General features: G+C 38.5%; 4 protein-coding genes across 4 annotated transcripts; 1 reads left to right on the forward strand and 3 right to left on the reverse strand.

Moving 5' to 3' along the window:
• Window positions 1–134: 134 nt before the first annotated feature.
• CBG03354 lies at window positions 135–2,065 on the forward strand (the record flags this gene model as incomplete). Its single annotated transcript, XM_045235710.1, has 6 exons — window positions 135–317; window positions 480–643; window positions 709–1,015; window positions 1,059–1,273; window positions 1,341–1,385; window positions 1,777–2,065. The coding sequence occupies 6 exons, from the start codon at window positions 135–137 to the stop codon at window positions 2,063–2,065; spliced, it is 1,203 nt and encodes a 400-aa protein (XP_045092366.1).
• A 220-nt stretch (window positions 2,066–2,285) lies between these two features.
• On the reverse strand, window positions 2,286–9,801 carry Cbr-lad-2 (the record flags this gene model as incomplete). Its single annotated transcript, XM_045235711.1, has 18 exons — window positions 2,286–2,363; window positions 2,884–3,134; window positions 3,184–3,375; window positions 3,493–3,648; window positions 3,829–3,957; window positions 4,283–4,394; window positions 4,441–4,631; window positions 4,679–4,802; window positions 4,851–5,219; window positions 5,264–5,516; window positions 5,563–5,888; window positions 7,884–8,044; window positions 8,091–8,378; window positions 8,426–8,913; window positions 8,961–9,081; window positions 9,297–9,367; window positions 9,418–9,534; window positions 9,578–9,801. The coding sequence occupies 18 exons, from the start codon at window positions 9,799–9,801 to the stop codon at window positions 2,286–2,288; spliced, it is 3,651 nt and encodes a 1,216-aa protein (XP_045092367.1).
• A 6,966-nt stretch (window positions 9,802–16,767) lies between these two features.
• Window positions 16,768–26,114, reverse strand: CBG03357 (the record flags this gene model as incomplete). Its single annotated transcript, XM_045235712.1, is given in 24 exon segments — window positions 16,768–16,983; window positions 17,029–17,172; window positions 17,191–17,670; window positions 17,719–17,920; window positions 18,425–18,836; window positions 18,850–19,142; window positions 19,403–19,552; window positions 20,276–20,373; window positions 20,419–20,570; window positions 21,176–21,194; window positions 21,258–21,461; window positions 21,533–21,614; window positions 22,511–22,589; window positions 22,989–23,133; window positions 23,178–23,357; window positions 23,531–23,679; window positions 24,473–24,522; window positions 24,572–24,624; window positions 24,673–24,765; window positions 24,783–24,899; window positions 24,945–24,985; window positions 25,326–25,467; window positions 25,857–26,010; window positions 26,056–26,114. 24 exon segments carry the CDS (start codon window positions 26,112–26,114, stop codon window positions 16,768–16,770), a joined length of 3,714 nt encoding a protein of 1,237 aa, XP_045092368.1.
• A 352-nt stretch (window positions 26,115–26,466) lies between these two features.
• Window positions 26,467–27,263, reverse strand: Cbr-clec-87 (the record flags this gene model as incomplete). The annotated part of the gene is made up of 3 exons (XM_002633633.1): window positions 26,467–26,650; window positions 26,697–27,063; window positions 27,113–27,263. 3 exons carry the CDS (start codon window positions 27,261–27,263, stop codon window positions 26,467–26,469), a joined length of 702 nt encoding a protein of 233 aa, XP_002633679.1.
• Window positions 27,264–27,794: the final 531 nt, after the last annotated feature.

The following is a 27,794-nucleotide window of genomic DNA, read 5'->3' on the forward strand; positions in this document are numbered from 1 at the left end:
CCCTCCCTTATTTTTCGCCGCCCCAATATTCTCCGTTTTCTTATGATTTTGTATTCTAAACTTTTTTCTAATCTCGCCGTCCCTTTTCCAACTTTTTTTTTCAATTTTCAGACAAAAATTGGCTTCCCTTCAAAATGATTCTGCTCTCGTTGACGCTGAGCGTCGTCAATTGTTTTGTTGTCATTGGTAATTTATTGGTTTTCTATGTGATTCTGACGAAGAAATCACTTCAAACATCCACGAATCATTTGGTGTTATCACTGACAATCAGTGATCTACTTCTTGGAATTCTCATTCTTCCATTTGCTATAATTCAGGTGGGTGTACCAAAAAAATAGGCTGAGATAACATCAGAGAGACGAAGAGGGAGAAGATGAAAAATATTATAATATGAGCTTCGTTTGAAAAATATGGAATAACATGGTTGAAGATCATGTGACGTTCCATGTGATGTAGAAACAATGTTAAATCAATTTCAGGAGCATTCCAATGAATGGATTTTCGGACATGTGGGATGCCGACTGTGGCTTTCAGTGGATGTATTTCTCTCAACTGCCTCCATTTATAACCTTCTTGCGATTTCATTCGACAGATATATGGCTGTTCGTCAGCCGATCAAATACCCAATCATCTCCTCCACAAAGTACGTTTCCTCTGAAGAGAAGAATCGTTTCCTCACAGTATCAAACCAATCATTTTTCTTTTCAGAGTAGTCCGTCTGATGACGTTCCTCGTGTGGTTCTGTTCTCTTCTTCTCGCAGTCATCCTCTTTTTACTTGAAACTCTAAATGCTCATGACTCGATACCATCAAAAGAATGTCAGCCGACGACTCTGCCATCAATGTATATTATATTCTCGGCAATGGCTTCATTCATTGTTCCTGCATTTGTGATGGTTATTCTGAATGTCAGAATATTTCAAACAGTCCTTCACACTTCGAGAACAATGACTGTAAAGTCCAAGAATGGGTCATTGAGAGTTCACAGAAGAAAGGAACCAATCGTTCCAGTGAAGGTGAGCCCTGAGATTATTAACAAATCAGCCTCGTGGTTTTCAGAAACTCGAGAGATACGAAACTCGATTGAGTCAAGAGGATGAAGGCGTGGGATCTCCATCAAAAGAAGTCATTGACCCGATTCCTGTCGTGGCTGCAGTCGTTGAAAAGCACAAGAATTCCGTCGATGCACCCGCAATTCGCTCTTTTCTCACGCACACTGTGGTTTTTGGAGTTTTGGAAGCCAAAAAGACCAATATCATCAACCACATCACACAGTTAGTTTTTCTCTTATTTTTTATAGAAAAAAAAATAAAATCTCAAAACTAAACCAAATCTAAACAGATGGTGGAGAAGAAGCATGGTTCGGTCACCGAATCGAACCCCCAGGTATGTTTATAGTTCCAAGAGAGACGAGTGGCATACTGTTACAATAAGCTTTTGTTTTTGCAAATCTATCAAAAAAGTGTCTCCTCATTTGCATACCGTACTCTTGTCGTTTTTAAACCTTTTTGTTCATTCAGTAACTTTATATTTTTAACAATAAATTCGGAAGACTATTTATTCCTGAATCTCAAATTTCGCTTGAAACTATCGCCTAATTCGGGTTTCCGTATGATGACTTCCATTTTTTATCACGCTACTCTGAGCACTCACTAAAAATTTGTAAATTATGAGTAAACTTATTTCACTGAAATTTTCCCAATCACTGCTCGAAATGTGTGATCTCCCTATTTTTGATCATATTCTTTTTTCCTTAATCTAACTTCCTCTTTTTCAGAAAGAAGTGCATGAGACGATCTATTCGAACCGAAATGCGAGTTGCTCGTACTACTGGAATCGTTGTGGCTGCTTTTATTGTTTGTTGGATTCCATTCACCACTATCTATGTTCTTCAAGCGTATTCTTTTTGTACTGTAGCTGCTGGATGCATTCCAACTTCACTTTTCACCACTGCTTTCTGGTTGGGATATTCTAATTCGGCAGTCAATCCAATCCTTTACGCTGCCTTCTCCCGCGATTTCAGAATTGCTCTCAAAAGATTATTCTTCCAAAAACCACACTTTTGAAATTTGTCTCTATTTCGTTTTCTACTTTTTCCCCCCAATCATATCATTTGTTTCTAGCTCCGATCTTGTTCCCCACAATGCCAAAACATTAAAAAATAATGCTCGGGTGTTTTCAAACGAGTTCCATAGTTCTTTCAAATCTCAAACATTTTATGTATAAAACAAAAAAGTAAATAAATATTGTAAAACTGATTTCTTCTTCTTCCACAAACGGAAAAAATTAATTTTTAAACCCATATTGATACTCGAGAAACTGCTTTTCTTCTTCGTTATCTTGCTGATGTCCGATTTCGATTTCCTGAAAAAATATAATTTGCAGTTTTGCAAGAAAAGGTCGTTACAGTCCAGGAACCTCTTTTGAAAGTGTAACTGTTGAAGCGGAAAGTGCAGTTTTTTGCAGAAAAAAACGAATTATGTATTGGGCAAAGTTCAGTCAAATATAGTATCAAATTGGAAACCGTGTCGTTACAGGGTGGCGGACAATTTTTCAGACTGATGAAACGGGTATATCTTTCGAAATAAGTATCATGGAAACACGAAAATTGGCAGAAATCTAATTTTAAGTTTGATTCAAAGCTACTGAAATTTTCAAAGCGAATCCTCAAGTCTAAGTATAGATATGATTATACGAAGATAAACGGAGTAATTTTTCTTGCTTGTGATTTTCATGAGTTAAAACAACTTTGAGAAAGGATAACTCAGCTCAAGAACGGAAAACTTGGCCAGTTTACTGATGAGTAATTTTAATCAAATTTTACACTAATACAAGTTTGAGTCCGGGCAATTATGCGCCACCCTGTGAAGATAAATAAATTAACCTTTCTCCTGACTGCAAATTTGTCTTGTCGGTTCTTGTTTCCACAACAAAAAGTGAGGCAAATCGTGAATAAACCGATTCCCAAAACTCCCAAAACTGCAATAAACCAAGCGGCACTTCTCAACGAATCTTCTTTCAATCGATTTGCATAATCTCGATTTAATGTTTTTATTGGAAGGAATACAGATTCACACTGTCTTGGACCATCTTTAGCAATTCCTTGGATGAAATACTTTTGATCTTCTTTTAAATCTGAAAACTGTTTTATTTACAAGCAATACATATCCAAAAAGATGCTCACTTCTCAGTAAGATCTCTGTGTTCGGAAGATAAATGATTTCCGATTGGTGCCACGTGTTAGAACTTTCAGCAGTGTAATTGACGAAGAACGCGGCTCCGGGCATCTTCCAAACACTGTGATTATTGGGAAGCCACTCGACGACAAATGAGTCTAATGAGATGTTTTTGACTCGGAAAGTAGGAGCATCCGGAACTGAAAATTCGGGGAATTTAAGGTTTGATTAAAATCAATTCTTGTTTTTCAGAATAGGAAACATGTGACTTGAATTTCAGAGTCTTTTTAGAATTTTGAGGGATTCAGAATACTCACTTCTCGGTGGCCACGTCCTCACAGGTCTCAACGTCGTCGGCCCTTCTCCAGCTCTGGTTTCTGCCCAAACGGTTACTTTATATCCGGTATCAGGTTCACTTTTCTCATGTAGGTAGTATTTTTGTCGATGAATGACGTACGTTTCTTCGGTTTCATCTGAAAATTATTCATCTGGAAAACGATTAGGGAAACGCAGAAGAAATAAAGAAGGTGCAAAAATCAACGAACCGCTACATTCTATTATTCATACTTCCATTTTTTTTTTCGTTTAAATTTAAGCAAGGTGATGTAACGAAAAACAAAAGAAGATTATTGATAAGACGCCTGCTAACTCACTTTTATCATTTTGGAAAGAGATAAAATATCCTCTTATTCTTCCGTTTGGTTGCAAAGGAGCATCCCATTGAAGAAGAATTGCAGTCGATCCAACGGAATAAACACGAAGATTGTGAACTTTTCCAGGGGCTGAAAAACAATGGAGTGTCTTAAATATGATGTAAGATTTCTATTAGAAGGCCCTGATCTTATATTGTTTCAAGATACTTTTGGAGGACCCTACTTATACAGGGGACCTTCAATTAGAGGGGCCCTCCTATTTTTCGCTCATTTGTTTCCGAAAATTTAAATTTTAAAAATCTATGAATTTGTGTTTGAAATTCAAGACAATTCTAACAATTTCACCAAAATTGAGTAAGTTTTTGATTTTTCCCTTCCACTAAATATGGCCCTATTATTAAAGGGACCCTTCTAATACAGGTTTACGGTATGCTTAGAAGAGTTGATAACTCACGTCCTTCTGGCATTGCGAATGATACAGGAAGACTCGGGGCACTTCGAAGTCTCTTGTTTCGTGTTCTAATGTGTGCACTGTAGTTAGTGACAGCGTGGAATGAGTTTATGATCTGAAAGAGAGAAATATAGTTTATCCTCAAATATGAAAAAAAATACTTTGTAAGTCGAGTTAGCTGGAATCTTGATTGAATACTTTCTAACTGTGTTTTCTGTTTTCCAATATTCGATTTCATAACCAACAAAATGTCCATTCACAATGTTTTCATGAACTGGATTCCAGGTGAAATTGATTGTAGTAAAATTGATTTGGGTATCGATTCGGAAATCACGAGGCGCCTCATCGGGAACTGAAAATCAAATTGAAAAACTAACAATGAAGTTCTAAAGCACGTGCCATCTTCTCCGGACCATCCATGATGTATCTCCGGCTCCACTATACTTGGACCAACTGAATTAACAGATTGCACTTGAATCAGATACTTTCGAAATGTTGGTTGATCTCTGATTATTGTGAAATTCTAAACATAAATTTAAATATCAAAATATGAACTTTTGAATGTATTTACCGCCAACGAGTCTTCGACAAGAAACTCAGTCCATCCATGAATTGGTTCATCGAGTTTATACCTGACCAAATATTGCATATTCGGTGCATTCCAGTAGTATCGATCCAGTGGTTTCCAAGAGATCACAAGGTTATCAGGCTCTGTTCCTTCTCCTTTGACTCCTGTTGGATTTGTGTATGGAAACGATGGACGGGTCTGACAAGTAAGCCAATCTTCTTTTGATTGTCCATCAATTTTCATATCAGATCTTCCGTGAGAATTCACGGCAACGACCCGGAATGTGTAATTGACCCATGGAGTCAGAGTGATGTCCACTTCAAAGTTTTCCTTGTTTACATTCACTTCCTCATTTATCACTTCCCATTCATTCTGAAATCATCTATCAGGATAATCTTTCTTTTTTTAAATCTTACTTTCTTGAAATCAGTGAACATCTCAACAATATATTTTTTGATCGAATCTCCATGATCTGATGCCGCAACCCATTTGATTGTTGCCTTCCTTTCAGAACAATGAGCAGCTTCAACAACTGGATGGGCGGGAACATCCTTCACAATCAGCTGCATCGATGCCAATTTCACATCAACATCAGTGATAGCAGCGCAATCAATGATTCCTGAGTGACGTCCTCGAACTGATCGGAACCTTAGTCGATCCGGGAGAATCCTGAAATTTCCTGTTTTTTGGGGACCAGAATTGATTCTTTTCATACTCATAATATTTCGATTCGGTTAAAACTTTTCCGTTTATGGTCCATTGATATTTAATCGGAAGTCGTGGATCTGCGACAGCTTCACAGAATACTTCTGCAGTTTCTCCCGCTTCCAAAATCAATCTTTTTGGGGTTGGAATACGAACAAAGTATGTGGGCTCTAAAAAATAATAATCGGGTAAATAAAATCTCAAAAAACACTCACTGAAAACTTGAAGTCGATTAGTTGCTCGATTGATTCCATACTTATTGCTCACATTACAGTAATACAATCCCTCGTCTGCACTATTTACATCATAGATCATGAATGTGTGATTGGGGAAGAGCTGAAAATAGAAATTGTTTTTTTAAGATAATCAAAAAAGGTTTCAAAAATATTTGAATAGATGAGTGTTCATTGTGACACTTATAAATACGGCAAAACAATACAATAACAACATTTTTGGTTGAAAAAGAGCCTTCAGCTGATAACAAAATCAGTCATGAACGTTTGCTACACTATGGGAAAGCCTGGTAGGTTATATTTCCTCTTTCTGTGTTTCTTTTGAATTATAATTTCAGACTTATTGCCGGTTCTGTTTTATGTTCTAGTCCTGGTGGCTACACAGGTGTTTTCGGATCCTGTCGATTACCCAGAAGATCCAGAAACTACACGGCCAGTGGTAACTCCATCGGAACCTCTCAGTAGAATCGTATTTGTTAATGATTTGCCTCCTGGAGAAACTACTCTATTCGAATTTGTGAGAGGAGCAAAGGTAAAAAACACAATTTTGGGGTTGACAGCCGTATTTCCTGTAATAGGCGCCCACCCAAGCCACATTGAGCTCAATTATCTCGATTCCTGTAAAAGATATCAAAAATTTGTTAACTGATGAAGTATTGGTGATTTTATGACAAGCAATTTATCAGTTGACAAACTTCTTAGATCTTTCACAGGAATCAAGATGATTGCGCTCAAAATTGACTGTTTGGGGGACACTCTAGAAGAGAGTTTACAGTACTTTTGCAGGTTTATGTAACATCTTCAAGAGATACAGGAGCAGCTGAATATGAAGAGAATATTCATATTCTGTTTTCCGGTGTTGATGGAGACTTCCGAAAAATGAGCGAAGTTGGAGGAAAAGTGAATAAAGATACTGGAGAAAAAACACCTTTATTTGTACCCTTGCTCAATCGAATCGCCATCCGAAACAACAATTCGGTTAGATCAACCACAAAGAATCCAGGAATTATTTATTTTTTATCGGCTTCTGATGACAAGCATTGTAGGTCTACATTTAGAAGTTTGTTGCTCTATTGACGTGATTTCAGTCAGTAATGTCTACGAAAGTGATCAACATCAGAAAATAATCGTTTTTGTTCGTTCCGACAATATTGAGAAGCAATATGTGACGCTATTGAATCCTACAGGAGCTGTTAGGATATCCAACATTCATTTTATTGATGGAGTGATTTGACAGGAAACGGTCAAACTTAAAAAATTTCCTAATTTTCAGTTAGCCGCTCTTACAGTAACCGCTGGTGGTCTTGAGGAGACTAGAAGCACTAATTTTACAATTCATGATATCGGGTGAGATCAGAAATCGAATAGTTTTTACCTTGAGGAATTCAGGAAAGACGCTGCTCTCACTGAATCTCCTCTCCATTTTGTAGAGCCAGTACTCACTTTTCATAAACAATTGGCTCTTTTCCCAGGATCCGCATTTGAATTTACAGCGGCAGGCAAAGAATGTTAGTTGTGTCTCGAAAAGGAAAGAACTAGCCTTATTTTCAGTATCGGACTATATGGTTGTTCCAATGAAGTGGTCTGATTGGTCGCTAGGAATGTCGCGAAATTACATGTTACGAAATGAGTCAACCTCGTTTAAACATATTTTCAACGCAACTGAACCAGATTCTGAGTTTGACATTCAGGTAAGAATGATTACTGATAGCTATAGAGACTTGCATTGAATTTCAGATGTTTGGAGAAATCGGGGAAGGCAGTTCGTTGAAAGTCTCGTATGATGGGCTACATGGAGCCGGAAGTGAAATATTTGAAAAGCAGCCCTTGGAGAGATTAACGAAGTCTATGAAGGGGCAAAAAGTTACAGTGGAATACCAGAGAGCTCCGACGGATACAACAAAAGGCGTTTTGGTTCGAGTGGAATGTTCTCGTTTGTTATTTTCAGATTATTTATTTTCGAAATACTATGTTTTGCAGAATCAGCTACGCAGATACTTCTCCATTCTACCTTCCTTTTCACACTTCTGCGACACCTTTTATAAACTTTTTCAATCTTAAATAACTTCTGAGCATAAATATTTTCTTAATTTCTAACCTTATTTTTTCCTTCTACTACTTGAAGTGGTCTATCATCGGCGTCTACCCATCGAACGATTGCCTCTGGAGCTGCATCCACGTCGCAATCGAGAATTACTGTAGAATGCAGGACAACTTTCCAGTGGCGAGCAGCAGGCATACGGAAAAATGGAGCATGTGCTGAAATGAAAAGTTCTAAAGATTGCTGAATAGAAATTAGATAGACCTCTGACATGAACGAAAGCATTTGCAAAAACATATCCTAAAGGATTACTAGCATTGCATTGATACACTCCAGTGTCCAAATCATGATTCAAACTTCGAACTCTAAGAATTCTTCCATGATCCAGAAGAACTCTTCTTGAATCTTCCGCAAGTTCATGAAGGAACTTTCCATTCATACTCCATGTGATAATCGGTGTTGGTTGTCCTCCAGCTAGACACTCAAGCTCTCCAGTACTTTCTTCCGGTAGCGAAATATCCCGTGGAGGCTCGAATTCCCAAAACGGAGCAGCTAAAATTTTACTTGTATTGGACCACAGTACGAAAAAAAAAACTAACCCATGACTCGAACATTGACTGTATGCACCAAATGTCTTCCTCGACATTCATAGACGCCTGCATCATCTGGATGCACATTTTCCACAATTAAAGAGCGACCGAAATCACTTTCATGAGTTGTTAAATCTTTGATTCGTGATTTCGGAAGTTCTCCATCGACCTTCGACCAGAAAATTGTAGGAAGAGGTCTTCCTCCAAAAACGCATTGAAGTTTCAGTTGGCCTCCAGCTCGGACTGTTACTTCACTTGGACTCACTGATAGTTTTTTGACCGGGTAAGATTTATCTTGGCTGGGTTCAATATCTAATTGCACTCTATCTCCTGATCTATATTCTCCTCTTAATATTGGAGAAGTAGCTGCGCACTCGTAAACCAACGTTGGTTTTCCATCAGAGAGCTCAACGGATGAGAAATGAAGACGTCCATTGTTATCAACTGTTATATGACGGCTTCTAATCGTTTCAATTACTGACGAATCGTCCAAAGATCTGAATGAATACATTGATGTTATTAACAGTTGCATTCGTATGGTAACCTATACAGCCAAATAATTTTGGGAGGCGGGATCCCACGGGGTGGAGTGCAATTCAGTGTCAATGATTCGCCTTCTTTGATTTTCAGAATTTGAATTTCCCGTTTTGGAAAATGTTCCAGAGCTGAATAGGAAATATTTACTTAGCAGAGTCCTATTTTCCCCTCATCATCAACATGTGGTCATCATATTAATAGAATCATTCCACTTTTTCACTAATTAGCACCTACGGAATGGCAAAAAGAACATGAGGAGGGGGAACACTTGAATGCTCATTCAACCGATCCAAACAAACGTATTAATTATTTTCTCACTCGGTTTGTTTTTGCTATAACTCACATCCAAGTCTCAAATGCATTTTATTTGAGAGAGCAGTTCCAAAAATGTTTGATGCAAAGCATTGATAGTATCTGGAGAAGTTTGATAGTTACAAACTTCGAAAATTGAGAAAAATACTAACCCTTGATGGCTGATGTGGGGTTTCATAAAAACAATTGACCCAGATTGGCTTTCTTTTTGCCACACAACATCATCTGAATTAATTTCGAATGGCTCTCCGTCTTTCAACCAGGAGTATCTGTAATAGGATCGGAATCGAAGGATGATATGTTTCCACCCACCTGTCAGTATTCTCATCTGCATCGCATTTCAATGTCAATCTATTTTTGAGATCATCATCATCTAAATGATACCAGACTTCTTCTTCTGATTGATCCCGAAGTTTCGGCGGACCTAAATTTGAGTTTTTGAATTTTAATCTTTCGCCAAAGAACTTGCCAATACTACTCTTCTGTGCCGCTAGAACCTGAGCGACTAGTAAGAAATTACAAATCACTAAACGCATTTTGAATTCTCTCTAATATACTGAAAGACGTGCTGGGGCGTGATGAAGCATTCTAGAAGGTACCAATAGAGAACGATCTAAAATAATACAATAATGAGAATGATTGGGGGGGGGGGGGGGGGCGGAGTCGAAAGCGGAGGAGGAGACAAGATGATTATGGGGGAAGACCGGGAGGAGAATGTCAATGAGATGCAAATCTTTCAAAGAAATTAGAGCCCGTCTGTTCGAAGTGCCAGGAAGGAATGGTATATTCAGAGTCATTAGGTTTCATGAAAAAAAGAACAGTAAATAGATACATATGAGTTTAAATATAGAATAGTTAAGTGTGGATCCAAAATAACAAATTCTGCAAACTCGATTCAAAAAGTTTTGAAAATATAAACAAGAAGTACAAAGTAAACGAAAACATCGGACTCCCATCCATTTTTTGGTCCACGAAGTCACATCCAGTAACTGCGCGAAAATCTCTTGTTCGCCCCTCCGAAGGGGACAATCGAGCCAATCAGGAAGTGAGAGAATGTGTAAGACAAAGAGACGCAGACATAGGCTACAGGAAGACGATGACTGAAGATGGCAGAGATGGTGATGTGTATGAAGAAAAAAGAAGATACACTATCATCTGCTATTCTAGTTTCTTTTAAACGCTGATGGTGGTGGTGGACGATGAAACTATTTTGAGTGGGTTTTTCCCAAATAAATAAACATTTTGTTGACAAGAAGAACAAAGAATGGAATGGAAAAGAAACTGAATTGGTTTCAGCTCTAAACTGCATGGATCTTTGGGGTATACGATAATGAGTGATACCCAAGAGTTCATTCGAGGAAACAAAAAATTTGAAAACAGTTTCAGAGAATCATCAAAACACTAGAATGGAACGCCTCGTATACCGTAACTTTGAGCTCATATATCTCATTCCCTGCAGAAGATATCAAACAATGGTCAACTGACAAAATATTTTTGATACTATGATAAACATTTTATCCGTTGACTACTTTTAGATATCTTTCGCAGGAAGTTAGATATATGCGCTCAAACTATTAGAGTGTTTACGGTACCTTATTCGAGGAAACTAAAATTTTAAGAACATTTTTAGAGCAGCATGAAACATAACTTTCAAGTACTACTGAACATTGTGCTTAACGGATTTTTACAGCTAATTCAAATATTCTAGGGTTAAAAATATAGAAACTCGTCTTCTTCCTAAATTTAGAATCAAAGTGACTGAAGAATGAAGGAAGGAAACTGATGTTGCAAGAATCCTTCTAGAGATATCTTTATCTTCTGCCGCCACAACGTCATCCCAACAATGCATTTCTCATTCTTCTCCAGAATTCTCGAAGAGAGGCTCGCCATCAATCGGAAGTACAATTCACTGTTTGCGCGTCCATTTCAACTTCCTTTCTCCATTTCTCTCTTTTCTCTTCTTCCAACTAATTTTTATCCTAAAAGTGTTGCAAGAGGGACCCTCATAAAAAGAATCTACCCCGAAAAACATTAGAGCCTTTTTAAAAGACCACCTACTACTAAATGGGGAAAAACGGGAGTAAAAAGTGTAATTACTTGTTTCCGACGAATGTGGGAAACAACAGGGATGAGCCGATTGCGGGTGAAAGGAAAAAAAAGAAGATGAGCAGGAAAAGGAAAAACCACCAGTTTGAATAGAAAAAAAGGACAGTGGGAAACAGAAATAAAATAGGGAAAGGGCGGTAAAAATCAGACGGAACAATTAGGAAATGAAGGAGAGAGAGGGAGAGAGCCGGATTATGTTAGAAAACCGAAATGGGTCGTAAAATCGGTAAAGGAATCGGGGAAAATGAAAGACATGGGAGCAGCTGGTTGGTATCAAAAAAGCAGGGACTTTTTCTCCTAGACAAAAACGGCAAGAAAAAATATTATGTGTGGCCTAAAATGCTTCCCCTGCGAGTAGTTTACAAAGGGGAAACTCTTAAACAAAGCATTCTCCAATTTTCGATACTGAACAGAGGAAGGTTGATCTGGTACATCTTTCGGAAAATCCAAAAACTTCTTCTCAAAAAGTTTTGTTTGAAAAATAAGTATTGGGTGCCGTGAAAACTAAAAAAGGGATCCCATACTTATAACTTTGAGCCCATGTATCTAATTTCCTGTAAAAGATATAAAAAAGTGGTCAACTGACAAAATGTAGGTTATAATATTGAAAATATTTTGACAACTTTTTGAGATCTTTCAGAGGGACCGATGGAAATCGACATAATGTTAAAAGTTATGGATGGCGTTCTATTAAAGTGTTTACGATAAGTATTTGGTATATTCGAAAAGTTATTTAAATTTTTTTCTGAAGCAGTGGAATAATCAAGTTTTTTAGAACTTTAATAAAAAGGAAGTTATGTACATCAAAAATATTCATTAGTTAATTCCAGGAAAAAATATATCTTCCCATATCATAAAAAAACGAACTCGATCTGTGTCAAATTGACTAATCAAACATGCGTATTACACAAGAAACATGGGCGACTTATGCCTCTTTTGGGCTGTAATGATGGTGGGACAACACATTGATAATTCCACGCAAAATGGACGCGCATGTCCTGCCAATTGAGTTAGAGACCGCCCGGTCGGTAGAAGATGGAGAAGCATTCCAAAAGGGACTCTCCTTTTGGTTAAATTTGATTAAGAAACCTCTCCAACTCACTATTTTGCACTCATAACAAGAGATGGACACAAAAAGGGAGAAATAAGGAAAATGGTGGGAGGAGAATGAGGTTAACACCTTGTGAAATGGAGTTCTGGATGATTCAGACATTTTGAAACTCATTTTAATTCAAAGGTTACTGTATCTCTTCCATTAAAACTATTAGGGTTATTGTCAAATTGTATACTGGCTTCTAGAAAAAGGAAAAAAATCAGAATGATGAGTAGTACTAGGAAACTCCATAAGAATTCCATTATTTCGAATCCAAAAGAGATCACAAGGGAGTCCTTGAAACCATTCGAAAATGTGTTCGAAAGTTGCGCCAAAATCGGAGGAAATGAGATTTGATGGTTAGCTTAGATTATATCATCTAGCTTCTCTGATTGAAAAAGATTCCGGATGAAATAAGTAACATCTGGAGACACTGTGGCCTTTTTGAAGAAAAAAAAGAAAAAGAGCTTCAAAGAGAGGAAAACGGAAAATAAAAATGCAATCAAAGCGTTTCAAACTAAAACCTTTTTTCAATTTAACTCGCGGAAAGATGCGCCGACGGCGACAAATTTCGCACGAGAAGAAGTAGAAAAAGGGAAAAGTAGAAGATGAGGATGAGTTGAAGAAGAGCTACTACTATATATTGAAAGTTCAAAATGAAATATAGGTATGAACGTTCGGAAGTCACCCGAAAGGAATCGGAAAAAGAAATGTTTTTTTTGGGAAATTCAAAATTCTTAAGCTTTTTGAGAAATTCGATACGACCTTAGTTTTCAGAATTACCAGATCACTGAACTTATATAATCAGATCGAACTTTCATAACTGTACCGTCAACCGAAATTCTAAAATAGTCGATGAAATTTGACCCAGAAATTAAGAAAGTCTCTAATAGAAGACCACCCTATCGGCTATACATGCACTTCTAGTCAAGTTATCTCGGTTCATATAAGAGATATGAAAAATTTGTCAACTGGTAAAATGTTTGTCAAAATATCAAAAATATGTTATCAGTAGACATGCTTTTGATATCTGCCACAGGAACCGAGATGTATAGGTTCAAAGTGCAATCGTAGTGTGGCTTTCTATTAAAATGTTTACGGTAATTATTTATAGACAGGTGAAAATGAGGGATGTTGTTTTTGTGCTTTTTAGCTCTGCAATTTTGTATAAATTCCTAGTTTGAAATCGATCGAGTTATAAATTCGAAATCATGATTTTTTGATTTATTTTAAGAGAAAAATCGAAAAGTGTTACATGAAATCTTTCTTTGTTCATATTTAAAATGTTAAGATCAAGCTTAAGTGTTTTAAATATTTGTAGATGATCCGACATAATGGGGTTATGCACGTAATAAATTTGCAATAAAAATGGCAAATAAATACACAAAAATACTATGCAGATACGCAAATAAATTAATTTATTTTCATCCAAAAAACGAATTTAATTGAATTATTGGCCGTGGAAATTTCCTCTCAAAGTTTTTTCTCGAGAAAAATCTTATGAAAAATCTTCGAGAGAAAATTTTTTCACGGCTGATAATGCAATTTAATTCGTTTTTTGGATGCAAATAAATTAATTTATTTGCGTATCTGCATAGTATTTTTGTGTATTTATTCGCCATTTTTATTGCAAATTTATTACGTGCATAACCCCATAAGTCTTTAAATTTTCCGTGGAGGATAAAAATACACACAAGTAGATTTTTCACATGTATTGATTCAGTTCGTTGAAGACAGAAAAAAATTGTCTTGGAGACATATTGAATTTGAAAATTATGGTCCTTTGAAGTCTCAAAAATATCCTCGAACGTTCAATTTTCAACTGAAAAATATGTCAATTCAAAAATATCTGAATTTCTGAATTTTTTCAACTATTTAACTGACTCGATAGTTAATTAAAATATAGAAAACAGTGGTTCAATGAAAAATTAAGAATTTTCGATTTAAATAACAAAGGAGCCAAGCTGATTAATTATCCGAGTGAGAGAAAAAATAGGACCTGAAAACCCCAATGATGCAGCTCATATATCACTTCGTAACGTTCTTATGTCATCAGGCAGAGAGGTCCGATTGGTCACCCGAAAAAACATTTTGTCGGAAGAGAAAAGGTGTAAAGAGGTTTGGTGACGGAACAACATTCATGTGGTTATCAGTTGATACATCTGTTTCTCTCGGAGAAACACTCCCAGAGTATCACATTTCACTCGTACGTTTCCCAGTGAATTTCCAAAGTGGTGATAAATCAACAAACATATTCGATGTGGTTTATAGAGGGAATACCATTTAGACTAAAAAGACCACCCAAGCCGTTAACTTTGAGCTCAATTATCTCGATTCCTGTGAAAAATATCAAACATTTGACAACTGATAGTTTTCTAATCATAATATCAGCAATATTTTATTAGTTGACAAAATTTCGATATCTTCCACAGGAATTGAGATAATTAAGAACGTTGACTGTTCGGTCTTCTATCAGGCCTTAATATGAATTAATTCCAAATTTCAAATGACTACTACTTTTGAGATAACTGACCAATGCTCAAGAAAATTATACCAAATTGTAGGAAATGTCCAGTACTGTACAAAAATAAATAATTCCAAACATTCATAAAGGACTGAAAAAATTACAACTTCTCCAATAGATGACCAAAAAAGTGAATATTATAAATTGATCGCAAATTTCAATTAGATATAACTTCTGAAATTATCAACCAATTTCAACGAAATTTATGTTACATTGTAGGAAATTTCCAGTACTTTAGTTTGATATAAATTTTATATGATTTTATCAGGAACTTAAAAAGTTACAACTTCTCCAAGATATTACCAAAAAAGTAAATATTAGGAGTTGGTCACAATTAGCTCTAGATTTGGTACACACCAGATGCACCAATTTTTGTTCTATTATTTTCTCATTCCTCTACTCAGTGCCAATTCCCGTGCCATGTTTCAATTTTCCAAGGTACCTTCAGAAGGACCTTCTATTAGAGGTTCTACGGTATGTTTGCATTTAGTGCGATATCAATTCTTCCCTTGTGTAGAAGCTAAATTTTGGAAAAGACGTTCCAAAAGTGTCCAAATAAAGAGTCATCATTCCTAGGCACAGCCTTGAAAAATTCAATTGAAATCATAAAATAGTTCTTTGGGTTTTCAGATGTTCTCTGAGCTTTATTGAAAGCGAATGAATTCCATATTTGTTCAAATTCATTTTTCATTCATTGGAATACCACAGCTTCATACGATTACTGTTTTCTCGGAGGACTAAAACCGAGTCGAAAGCGGCTTAAGTAACCTGGAACATATCTATTTTCAGATTTTCCAGAATCGAATCGACGAAAATCAGCTAAAAACGAAAAAATAAATCCTGAAAATGAAAACATTCTTAGGTTACGGTAGTTAGTCGTTTTGAGACTTTTCCAAAATACGGATGTTATACTGGAAAACGGTACTGTGGCCTATTTTCGATTATTGGTTCTTTTTTCAGTTCATGTTTGAACTGCTGCTTTACACGATGGTTCCATTAATTGAATTTTTTGTGACTTTCAATGCTGATCTGCAAAAATTACATTTTACCATTTATTATTCATGAAACAACGAAGTTTCGTATAGATTAAATTTCACAAGAGTAGGGGGGGGGGACTTAATGATGGTTAATAAATAAATAAATACTTTTAGAAACCATTTGTTGTTTCGGAATGGAAATGGAGGTAAAGATTCTGGGCGAGTAAAACAGGAGAACTGTATAACAGTAGGCTGGAGGATACCGAAAAAAAATGCTTTTAAAACTAAACGAGAGAAAAAATGGGGGAAAGGGCGATAAAGCTGTATAACCCGAAAACCAAAACTGTTAGTGCGAAAAAAGAATATATTCAAGAAGACATCTCCATTAAAAAACAACAAATAATCCGGGGAACCGAGTAGGGAAGGGGTAGGGATGGGACTTTTTGAATGGGTACTTAATTGAAAAAAAAAGAAAGTCATGGGGAGAGAGTGTAGAAAAGGACCACATCATGAATGTACAGACAAACAAGTTAAGATTAAGCAGCAACTGGGTGCGGAATGAAGGTAGGGCGAAAGTGAAGATGATGACAGGGAGTATAGTTAACAGGAATGCAATGAAACAGGACAAGAAAAAGCAAGAACAATCGAGGCACTCATGGCACGAAAGAGATAAATTGGAAAGAAAAGGCATTTGAAGAAGAATGGAACGTCTACACTTCACAAAATCACGGTTGACGGCTTCTAGCTCTAAAAATAAAAACATTCCGAGACATAACTAAGGAATGAATGCGGGAATAGAAATCTACCTTGTCACCATTTTGTGATCTGAATTTTCGTCATCTAGCCCGGGAACTCCAGCCGTTGCAGCCGTAACCGATCCTCTCTTCTTCTTTGCCGCAGCTGGAAGTTCTTCTTCAATCGTTCTTGTGTTCTTTCGTCTAGCTGCTGCACGAGTCTTTTTGGCTACCGATGTGTCTGCAGCTGGCTCTGGAGTGGCAGTTTCACTGCGATTTGTTCCCTATAAATAAATTATATGCGTTTTGTTATGTGGTTAAAACAATACCTCGCTCGATGCCGCGTCATCATCTCGCTCAGCAGCTAAGACTAATTGCTCCGTCTCTTCTGACTTTTTCTCACTCTCCTCGGTAGTCTCATCTTCGTCTTCAGTCTTCTTCTCATGTTCCTCTTTCTTTAAAGCGCAAGGTTTCTACTGAATAAAATATGCATTCGGACTTACATCCTCAGACATTTCACTGTCTTCCTGGGATTGATGTTGTTTGCTCGACGACTTAGCTGGCATTCCTGGAGTTTTACGCGGTCTTCCTCTTTTGGGAGTTTCAACAGCTGGAGTAGATTTATCTTCAGACTCCTGGGTCCCACCGCCGATTGATCCAAGCTCTTCATAGATTTGGCCACCATTGTTCAATTCAGCTGTTGGTGTGGAAGCGAAATCTTTAGAATGATTTGAGTGATCATCAAGATTCAACAGAGTAGTTTCACTGCTGCCGTAGTCAGCTCCATTTGCAAATGAAGAATTCGACGATTTGTCATCGGTTGATTGACGAACAAGAGTGTTCGAATATGATCGACGCGGCGAATATTCTGCAATGGTCATGCCAGCTGTTCCTGCTCCAAGTGTCTTTTCATCTTCAAAAACAGTAGATAACTTTGAAAGAAGTTCTTCTCGTTCGGCTCTTTCAGATGGCTGGAAAATTTCGAAGTAGTCGAAAACGAGAAAAAAAACAACACCTACCGTGAGATTCACTAGATTCTTATCTGTGCACCTTGTGAATACTTCTTCATCTACAGCCATATCAATACACTTCCGTACAGTTGCTAATGAAATTCCCATAATTTGAGAGGTCCATTGGTCGGGCTTCGAAAATGGTGAATTGGCGAGAGGATGACGAGAAGGAAGTCTGGAAGAAAATTTTTGAGTATGCTCTAGGACTGTCCTTTATATATTTTTCCTTGTTTTTGTTGTTTGCACTTTTCTGTGATCCCCTCCCGTGAAATTTTATAGTGTTGACTACAGAAAACGTTGAAGACGTTTGCTGATGGTGATGAGCCATTGGGGAAAAAAAATGAGAGAGCACCTTCTCGAGAAGAGACTATGTCAGTTTTGAGACACTGAAACCAATCGGCCCGCGACGTGCGCCATGACTAAAGAGCATGGGAACCTTGGAGGGTGCGCAAGAATCATCAGGCTTTGACGGACACTCCAAGACGACGAAGGCTGAAGGCCACTAACGACAAATGCAGCTTGTTTGTGCTGCTCACAGAGCACACACTCACCCCCCTCCTTTCGTGCTCTTCGCACACATACAGACCAGAACTCGTCAAGCTGCGCTCAAGCGCGATGGCATTGCCAACAACTTGTCACAAGACTACTATTCGGATGACCACGACATCACAGATGTCTAGGTTGATGAAAAAACAAGTATGCCTCGACTGCTCACCTTTTTACAAACTCCCTATGGAAATGGCAAACACGTGAAATCAGCATTCTGGATTGTTCGCAAAGGTGTGGACGACACGGTTTCCTACCGGCATCTTTTTTGGCTTTTGATTGAACAACATCAAGAAGTGGAAAATCTGACATATCTGGGAAGATAGATCCATCGACATCTTCGCTCCCATTGCTATTATAACGAGGAGAGCTCTGAAATAACAGTTCAAATTCAGAAATTCGGATATGGTGATAACCAACCAAGTCATTGTGCTTCTTTCTCCGATGACCTCCACCATTTGCTGATGAACCTTCGTTCGAACTTCTTGGTTTTGAGAAATTGAATATTGGTGTAGAACCATTAGTTGCTGGCGGAGGTACCGGCATCTGCGAACTTCCATAGTTCATAGATGCAGATGACCCTAAAACTCTTACAGTAATAGATAGTACAGTGATTCAGAAACGGACCAGTTAGTGGAGACTGTGTATTGTAGTACGGTTGCTGTTGTTGTTGTTGCCCATGCATTCCTGGTGGCATCATCGGTGCCTGTGGTTGAATATGGTGATGGGATGGCGGAGGTCCAGGTGCTGGATAATATGGATTTGATGTAGGAACAACACCAGGTGGTCCGTTCTGATGAACCATTTGAGGAGGAACTGGAGCAGCATAAATATTTGGGCCTCGTTGTTGATAGGCATTCAAATTTGTCATTGGATACGGTTGATTCCTGAAAAAAGTCAAATAAACATCCATCCGAGTAATTTCCCATACAGATTTTCAAGTATTTAGAATCCTGTCATTAAAATTTTTCCTCTATATTTGATTATCTCCACCCCGAAAACTGATTCCGCTAATTAGTTCCATTTGTTTCTTAAATTGCCACGCATATTAGCACCCCTTCTACTTGTCAAGGTCCCATGGACACTTTAAAAGCAAAGCATGGAGTCCCCCTATCGAAACAAGCGAATCGGAAGAGGGAACGAAAGCGTTGAAGGAGATGGCTTCATTCGTTTCTCTTCTTCTCTCGTTCGCTCGTATAACACTACACCATCGGTACTTCTCTTGTCGCTCGTCCATCCAAGCCCGTCCGTCACTACAACCGCATTTGCTTCAACCACCCATTCAGTCATACGTTGCCTGCGCCTCTACACTATTTCCGGAGAGATCGCTCTGCGTCTGCAATATAATACGACTCTCTCGATAGGAGCGCAAACGCGGCGGCGTCGACTGCCGCTTCCCGTGTTTTCTAGATGGTATTTAGAGAGCAATTCTATCGTTAAGCTTGGGCACGTGTAGGTACTTACACATTTCGGTTCATCCAGTAAACCAAGGAATCTATGACTGAAGTGAAGGAAAGAGCTATTTTTGTGAAAAATAAAATCACACAGCATTTTACCCACAGTATAAGCTTTTTGATTCCAATCGAACCTAAATTTAAAATTTTGTATCCAAATATGTTGGGCGTATCACATCACAACCCCCACTCTTTCATCAACGTTTTGGTAACGTACTATGCAGTTGCTGACAAGCAGCCCAACAAGTAGAAGATCGAAAACCGAAACAAGTTTGTGAGTGCGTGTGGTTGGGCGCGCGAGATCCAATAATCGCTTGGTTCCGACAGCAGAGACGATGAGGGGGATCAGCCTCTTCCCGTCCAACCAGATGCCGTAATAATGCTTGTCTATTCGAGGGGGAAGTTCATAACTAACACCGATACTATTTTTCCTCAGAAAAACGCCGAACAGTACACTACTGAGAAAGGTGTTATCATCTTTCTAAGTTGAACATGTTCATTAATAGAAATCAGTTCTTTTTTTTTCGATCAAGCAGGTGTTTTATTTTTCACAAATGTTGACTTACCAAGATGAGGTAGGTGATGAGTTATGCGTCTGTTGACTATCCAAATTCATTATTTGGCGAGTTTCTTCTTCGTGTGGACGCATCCCCATACCATATGGCTGAAAACAATTATAATAATTTGTTTTGACTTTCGCTTAAGCTACCTGCGCGAATCCAGGAGGGGGAGTGTTTCTAGCCAGATGCTGCTGGGCAGGAGGCTGATAAAACTGCATCCTTTTAGGCGATGGTGGATGTTGACCGGATGGCAGTGGCGGATTCCCGATAGCACTGAAAGCAACGGCAAACGGTGGATACTCTGAAAAATTGAACAATATCGTATTTTGGAAACTATATCGTAAAAGAAGAATCTTAAACTGAAAGCATCAAATGTACTAGGAGAAAGGGAGCCATCTTCGCCTCTATCCCATCACATGACGAGTGTGTGCGAGTGTATGTGATGGGTGTGCATGTGCGTGTTCTTGAGGAAGATTCCCGGGTCTGAAAGATGTCTGCGGGGAGCGAGGGGCGCGCGCCATTTCTCTCTCGTCCGAAGGATCGGGGACAGAAAAGCGAAAAAGTGCATGGAAGGTTAGAGTGGGCGAATTTAGAGACGCAGATATCTGAGGTTCACGGTTTGAGAAAAGAATAAGAATGAATGTGGTTATGAAGAAACAAAAGAACTACGACAGCGAACAGGTAGATATGAGAACTTTCAATCATCGACTCTGCAACTGATACAAAAAAAGAAAAACTGTGCAGAAATGACGATACGAAAAAGTTTCTAATAGTAAGAAGAAAATATTTTTTGAAAAATGTTACTTGATGGAAATGTAATCACTTCCATCAATTTTCAAGAAAAACGTCTTGAAATTTCAAAAAAAAAATCATGGACCTCATGGAGATTGCTTCTCTACGGAATACTTAACATCAACTGCCTTCCCTCCAACGTATGTGTTCTAGTACAATGGTGTAGAGGGAGGGAAACGGGAAACGCGGCTCCGACGGGGGTGAGCTTGACAACACGCATGATGATGGGAAGGAGTCGCTCGGATGGAAAAGAGGCATGAACTGACGAAGCGAATGATGGGAATGGACCAATGGATGAACGGAAGAGAAGGAAATGTAGAGTGAACGAATTTAATGGTTGAGAGTATAGAAATAATTCTGCCTGTGCCTTATTCCCATCACATTGATCATAACTTCGGGACTGAAAAATTGTCAGAAGGAAATTGGTAGTTTAATATAATGAGCAAGAAAGGAATAAACTAAAACTCTGACAAGATCTATAGTGGTATCGATGCTTGTTTTCGTTTGACGCATGTGAATGCACAACACTAATGTCTGAGAAAACGGTATTAAACTAGGTAACACATAAGAAGTACGAAAAAACTAAGGCATCAAACGACTTATAACTAACTTTAACCAATAAAAAATCTCCATTGGTACAGCAATTTCTGCTTAGAGATATGAGGCTCAGAAGAAATGTTCACTAATTGTAATTATGAGAAATTCCAGAATGATTTTGGATAGACAAATAGCCAATTTGGCTATGGAACTCTCAATATAAGAACCGGATGTATATATCGAACTTGACACCAAACCAATAAAGGATATAGCATACGGAAGGCAACGCCCGCTGCTTCTCGATTCAACAATAACTAGTCCAACGTTAATACAAACTGTCGTTATAGGGGCGAATCCGTTATTCATATGGTGGTTCCATTTTACCAGCGGTACCACGGGACTTGCTGAGGGAATGGGAAGAGTATGGTGGGAGGAAAATAGAGAGATAGAGAGGAAAAGAATGGGAAAAGTAGAATGGAAAGCGAGTGAAAACGAGGGGAAACCGAGGAAGAAAGAAAGTGGCGGTGGCGACAACGAAGACGACGACGACGACGAGTGCGGTGGCCTCCGGGGGCGAAATAGATGGGCGAGTGGCACATACGAGAAAGGAGAGAGTCCCTCGTTTGCCCCCTCAATTCCCCTCCGACGACTAGTCATGGGCGGCGCGGCAACGGGAAAGTGGCGACGACGAAGACAGACTAACCGACGATGGCAATGAACGGAATGGAGAAGAGGCCGGCGAAACGAGGGTCAAATCGATACGAACCGAGAAGGGTTGAAGACGACGGAGATGGAAACGAAAGACGACAAGTATACGTGGGACAGAAAGCAGTAGCCGCGAAACTATAAGACCAACGTCACCAAAACTACGGTTACCGCCAGAGAAAGGAAGCGGAACGCAGATGAAAAAACGAACAGTTTGTACAACTGGTAATATTGTTTATGTTGAGATGTGCGCCAGTTTGATGTGGGTGGCCAACAGTGATAGCAGCTCGAATATGCATATGGAAGAGACAGCAACTGTTGTAAATAAACAAAGCAAGAAATTGGACAGATGTATGTAGATACCCAGTTAAACGAATGTTAAACTAAAAAAACTAAGTACCCAACAAAGCACCGAATCACTGCATCATTCTTTTCCAACTACCGAAAAGCGAAATCGTTTTTGACTAGGCTGGGAATGTGATACCACAATAATTCATGCTTACTATGAGGTGAATAAGATTTATATACATAAAACCCGACATGAAACATGGGCTTTTAAACCTTCTAATGAAAGAATACTCAAATCAGCTCTTCTACGGTATGTCTACAATCCACTACATTGAAAGGTGTCAGAAACAATTCTCGGGAGAATATTTCTCGAATTTTTTGAATATTTAAAATTAACCTGAATATAATCGTTTTTTCACAGGCTGCAGAAGAAGTTTTTCGAGTGGACTTTTCTGATGTTTAGTGTCACCAGATGACGTGGCAGCTTCTTCAGCGTCGTCTTTATCGCTAACAGCAGTTGTAGGAGCGGCGCCGATGTCTCCCTGCAATGTTCAATCTTTTTCTCTGCGTTTCTTTTCTCTTTTACCTCGTCGTCGACAACGACAATCTCATCGTTTTCGTCTTCGCTCTCTACTTCAATTGCGCCAGTATCTCCGTTGTCCGTCCCCAGCGCCTCGTCAGTCTGGTGTCTACTAATACCACCGTCCAAGAGGCCTCCGTCAACATAGTCTGCTACTCTCGCAATGTGATGGTTTTGTCGAGCTTCCTGCAAAAAAACATTCATTAACTGACAAAATAGTAATGCTGGGTAATATTGATCCGAAAGAACGGATGATGCCAGCTAGTAGACAATCTCATATCTTATTCAATGTCAATGTAGGAGAATACTTCTCCCATTAAAAAATAAGTTCAAAAATTAATTGTAGACGTCAACTGTACCTTAGACTTCCCATGGCTGGCTCCTGTCGAAAAGTCATTGGAAGTTTCTTCAGTAGAGAGACCGAAGCTGGGAATGGGACGAGATGGAATACATGACACATTCTCTCGACAACAGTCTGTAAATGGAAATGATGAAGATGGAGAAGCAGCTGAAAGAGATTTATAAGAAAAAAGCAGTGAAAAAACATGCACGACGAACATAACTATTCAAATTCTTAGCAAATTTAGTAAACTTCCAACCTAGTTTAAAAACTGTTTTTTGCGTTTTTCGTATAACATGAATCGTGATAAAACTGATTTAAAAACTAAATTTCCTATAAAGCGCCCAATAAACAAGTTGGAGATTGTTCTTCCATTTTTCTAATCTCAATCGTGAGTTTTGAAAACGGGTTATTTTCGGTTATTCATGAAACCTCAACAGTTATTCATGAAACCTCATTGTCTGGATTGAAAGCACATGTTTTCTATAAATCGATGATTTTTGGGAAAAAAAGCACGTTTGTGCAGTTTGAGGCTCAAACGAAAAAGTGAATGGGCAAGGAAAGAAAAGAGTGAAAAAAGAAGAAAAAATGAGCAAAACTGGCGAGCCAAAACGCTTGTTTGCTTCAAGTCTCATTTTATTGAGCACTCAAGAGCTCACATTTCGTGTACAATTTTTTTCTGACTGAATTTTTCATTCAATATTTTCTTTTTTTTCTCCCTTCAAATTCTTTTTTTTCCTTTCTGGCGAACTCTAGTCATGCATATTCCTGGAATTAGAAAATCTTCTTCTAACATTTATCACTACAAGTGTTCTTTCATCGGCAGTTTTCATTTTTTTAATTTTTTGAGAAACGATTTGCATTTATGCAACCAGAAACTTCTCATTCAGCTTTTCAGCGTATCGAAAGGAAATTATGGACCCAGGATTAAGAACATTATGAAAAACTATTATAACTCTACCTTTTTCCTCGACGTTTTCGAACCGGGTGGATTTGTTTTCATGAGGATTCCTGTGAAGATATCAACATGAAACGACAGAAATGTTTTAAAGAAACTCACTTTGATATAGTGCAACTGATTTTTACATCTTGTTCCTCGTTGATGAGCTCGTTCTAAAATCTATTTGATTGTTAAATTGAGAAGAGCAGAAAGCGTATTACGTAGTTTACATCCACCTGCTGACTATATTGGTTCTCATATCCAAATGGGTACCTAGGAACATAGTCGATGTGCGATTGAGCTATGTGCTGGGTCTGAAACAAAAAAAAACCCACAAACTTTCGAGGAATAACCAGATTTCACTAACAGGAACTGGAGGTCGTAGCGAGTACCCAAGAACAGTAGCGAGAGCACTGGTCTTCTTCTGACGAACCATTGAAACGAACGGCTGAAAACTTAACAACATTTCACAAAATATAAATCATATTTTCACCTGGTGGTACGTAGAAGAAACGGAGTATCCATGAGCGAAGCCTGAAAACAGAAGATGTGAGATGGATGTGAAAGCGCGAAAAACCGCATGCAAGAAAAATAGAAAAAGTGGAAACTAGAAAGATAGAAGAGGAGAAAGAAGGAGAATAATAAGTCCTTTTCTTTTGAATGCCAACAAAAATTCTTTCGCTTTTTCTGATTAAATGTGACTTTGAATAATAGTGAAGGAATGGAAGAGGAAAAGAAGAGAGCGGAAGAAAGAGCAAGATTCAGGAAGGCATGTCAATTAAATTTTCAACTAAAATAGACAACAAAGACACAGTAGACTTCTTTGTAATAACCACAGGCACTGCAAGCAATTTGGTTTAAAAATTAAGCTCACCAGGGTAATAAAGAAACTGCTGAGGGATAGGTTCTTGCCGAACAACAGATTCGAAGTACTGCGGACTCATGTATACATTCGGATCGTGTGGCATAGGTGCCGAGCTTGGATGCATTGACTCATGGATGTTGTTAGTTGGTTCCTGAACACTAAACGTTATTTTCAACTATACAATATTCGTTTTTTCGCTCACTATTAGTTAGAAACTCAAAAACAGTCTTGTCTAGAGTTAGCTTAGCTAGTTAGAAAAGTGGGCGGAGTCAGTGACGGTGCTTGTTTTGTCGCACAGTTTTTTTTGTAAATTTGCATGAAGTCATGAGAAAAATCGTGCGAAAAAACCGTGAGCAGCTTGCAATACAGGCTCCGCCCACATTTTCCGGAAAATGTTTTCCTCTCAATGTGAGCGGTCTCCGTATCTTACTGGGTTTTCCTGATTGAACGGCAAGCAAAAAACCTCGTTATGTTTTTGTTTCTTTCCGGTTAGCTTGATAATAATTAGACATGAAACAAGTTCACTGAATTACAACTCACCTTATCCAAATCTTCTAAGTCGCTATGACTTTCAATGTCGATCACTTCGTCGTTTTCATGGCTTTGTTCTTCACCAGAAACCTTCTCAGCATCACTGATAACCTCAGTTTTCGTGACAGCAGGAAGAACCTCTTCGGAAGAGATGACAACTTCACTGAAAGCAAGTAAGATGAATAATGCGAGTGAGCGAGAAACTCACTTATCATGAACAGTCCAATCACCATGCACTACATCAGAAAAAACTATGTTGGAATCCATCCAGTTAATTGGATTCGTTGAACGAATTTCGTTCTATGAAAATAACAGAAGTGGTGATGCGCCGCCGGCAAAGCGGAGCCGACGTGGAAATAGGGTAAGAGGTCACAGTAGTTTAAAGGCGCAAGCACGGATAAGGGAGTGGGTCTCGAAGCGATATCGTACTTGTTTTTTAAAACTCGTTTGAGTTGCGATTCTTTCACTGTTTATTTTCAAAACATACAGAGCCAGTTCAAGTGATTGGCTTTCAAACATGTAAATACATCATAAGTATACCAGTAAACTGATAAATCATTGATGAAATGTGTGAAATTGATGACAAGATTAGATTGATAGCAGAAGTACATTAATGAATTCACTGCATCACGTTGACAATGGTCGAGTTTCGTTCGCAGATCGAGTAGAGCAGGTAGGTACATGGGTAGAAGAATGTGTACGAGGCAGATTCGAGGGTGGCTGGTGACTTGTAGCTAGCGGCGCAGTTGGCAAACGAAGTCCATCCGTTCACAATTGGCTTGTACGGCTTGATCAGCCAGTTCCTGAAAGCATTGGTTTTGTTTTAGAAACAATTTGTTTGCAACACACATTTTAGTTGGGTTGATAGCTCCTTCGGTTTGCCATCTTGGCAACTGCTCGGACTTTTCGTAGTGGGTGAATCTGACGAGTCCAATCCAGGAGAAGTAAGCTTCCTTTGAATGGGAACGGATCGAGTCCCACTCTTCGAGAGAGTTGGCCACGAACAATGTTGATTGCTTCTCGAAACACTTTCTTTCTGCCTTAGCGAAACCCATCAGCTCCGTCTCGATCCAATAGCAGGAATCGGCGAAACGAAGCCATCCGTCAGGACATTGCTCCGATTGATTGACTGCAACTGGCGGTTGACGAGCAGGGAACGAGATATCCTCGAATGCTGTTGTTCCAAGATCCTTGTAGTCCCAGTTATAGAACTTCACTGAAAATTAGTTAACAGTTTTGAAAATTAGCGGAGAATATAAACTAACGTCTTTGATGCGGTTGTTCTTCGCTGTTCTGCAACAACGTTTCCGGCGCTTCTCCACTGCCATCGACGGTATCATTCGAGGTGATTGGAGCAGCAAGGACAGAGGAAAGTCCCGCAATGACAGGAAATACAAGGAAACGGAAAAAACGCATTGTGAACGGTGAGCGTAGCCGAATGAGAGGAATTCGGCTATTTATAGACATCACTGTCGCGCGTTTTTTTGGTGTCAGAAACATTTTGGTGGTGTGCGCGCGCAACTTTGGAAATGTAGATCAAAACTAATGAAACATAAAAAATTGAAATACAAAAATTTCAAATTACTGAATCCGGAAACTTTTTGCACACAAAAAAAACATCAAAGATTTTTTTGATACAAACATTCGAAGCTGTGGCCGTCATAAAGAGCCTATTCTTCATGTTGACAATTTTTCACGAATATTGACCTAAATAGGTGTTTTAGTACAAATGGAGGGTGGAATTATCATTTTGTGGAGTACTCTTCTTGTATCCTGACAACATTAAAAACAATCGAGACAAAAAATTCTTTGAAATACCGTAAAACCTCTAATAGAACGACACCCGGATCGTTCACTTTGAGCCTATATATCTCATTTTCTGTGAAAGATATAAAAAAGTGGCTAACTAGTAAAATGTTGCTGATATCCTGATAAACATTTTACTAG

The sequence above is a fragment of the Caenorhabditis briggsae genome, assembly GCF_000004555.2.
Source record: "Caenorhabditis briggsae complete genome, chrIV, whole genome shotgun sequence".
NCBI lineage: Eukaryota > Metazoa > Nematoda > Chromadorea > Rhabditida > Rhabditidae > Caenorhabditis > Caenorhabditis briggsae.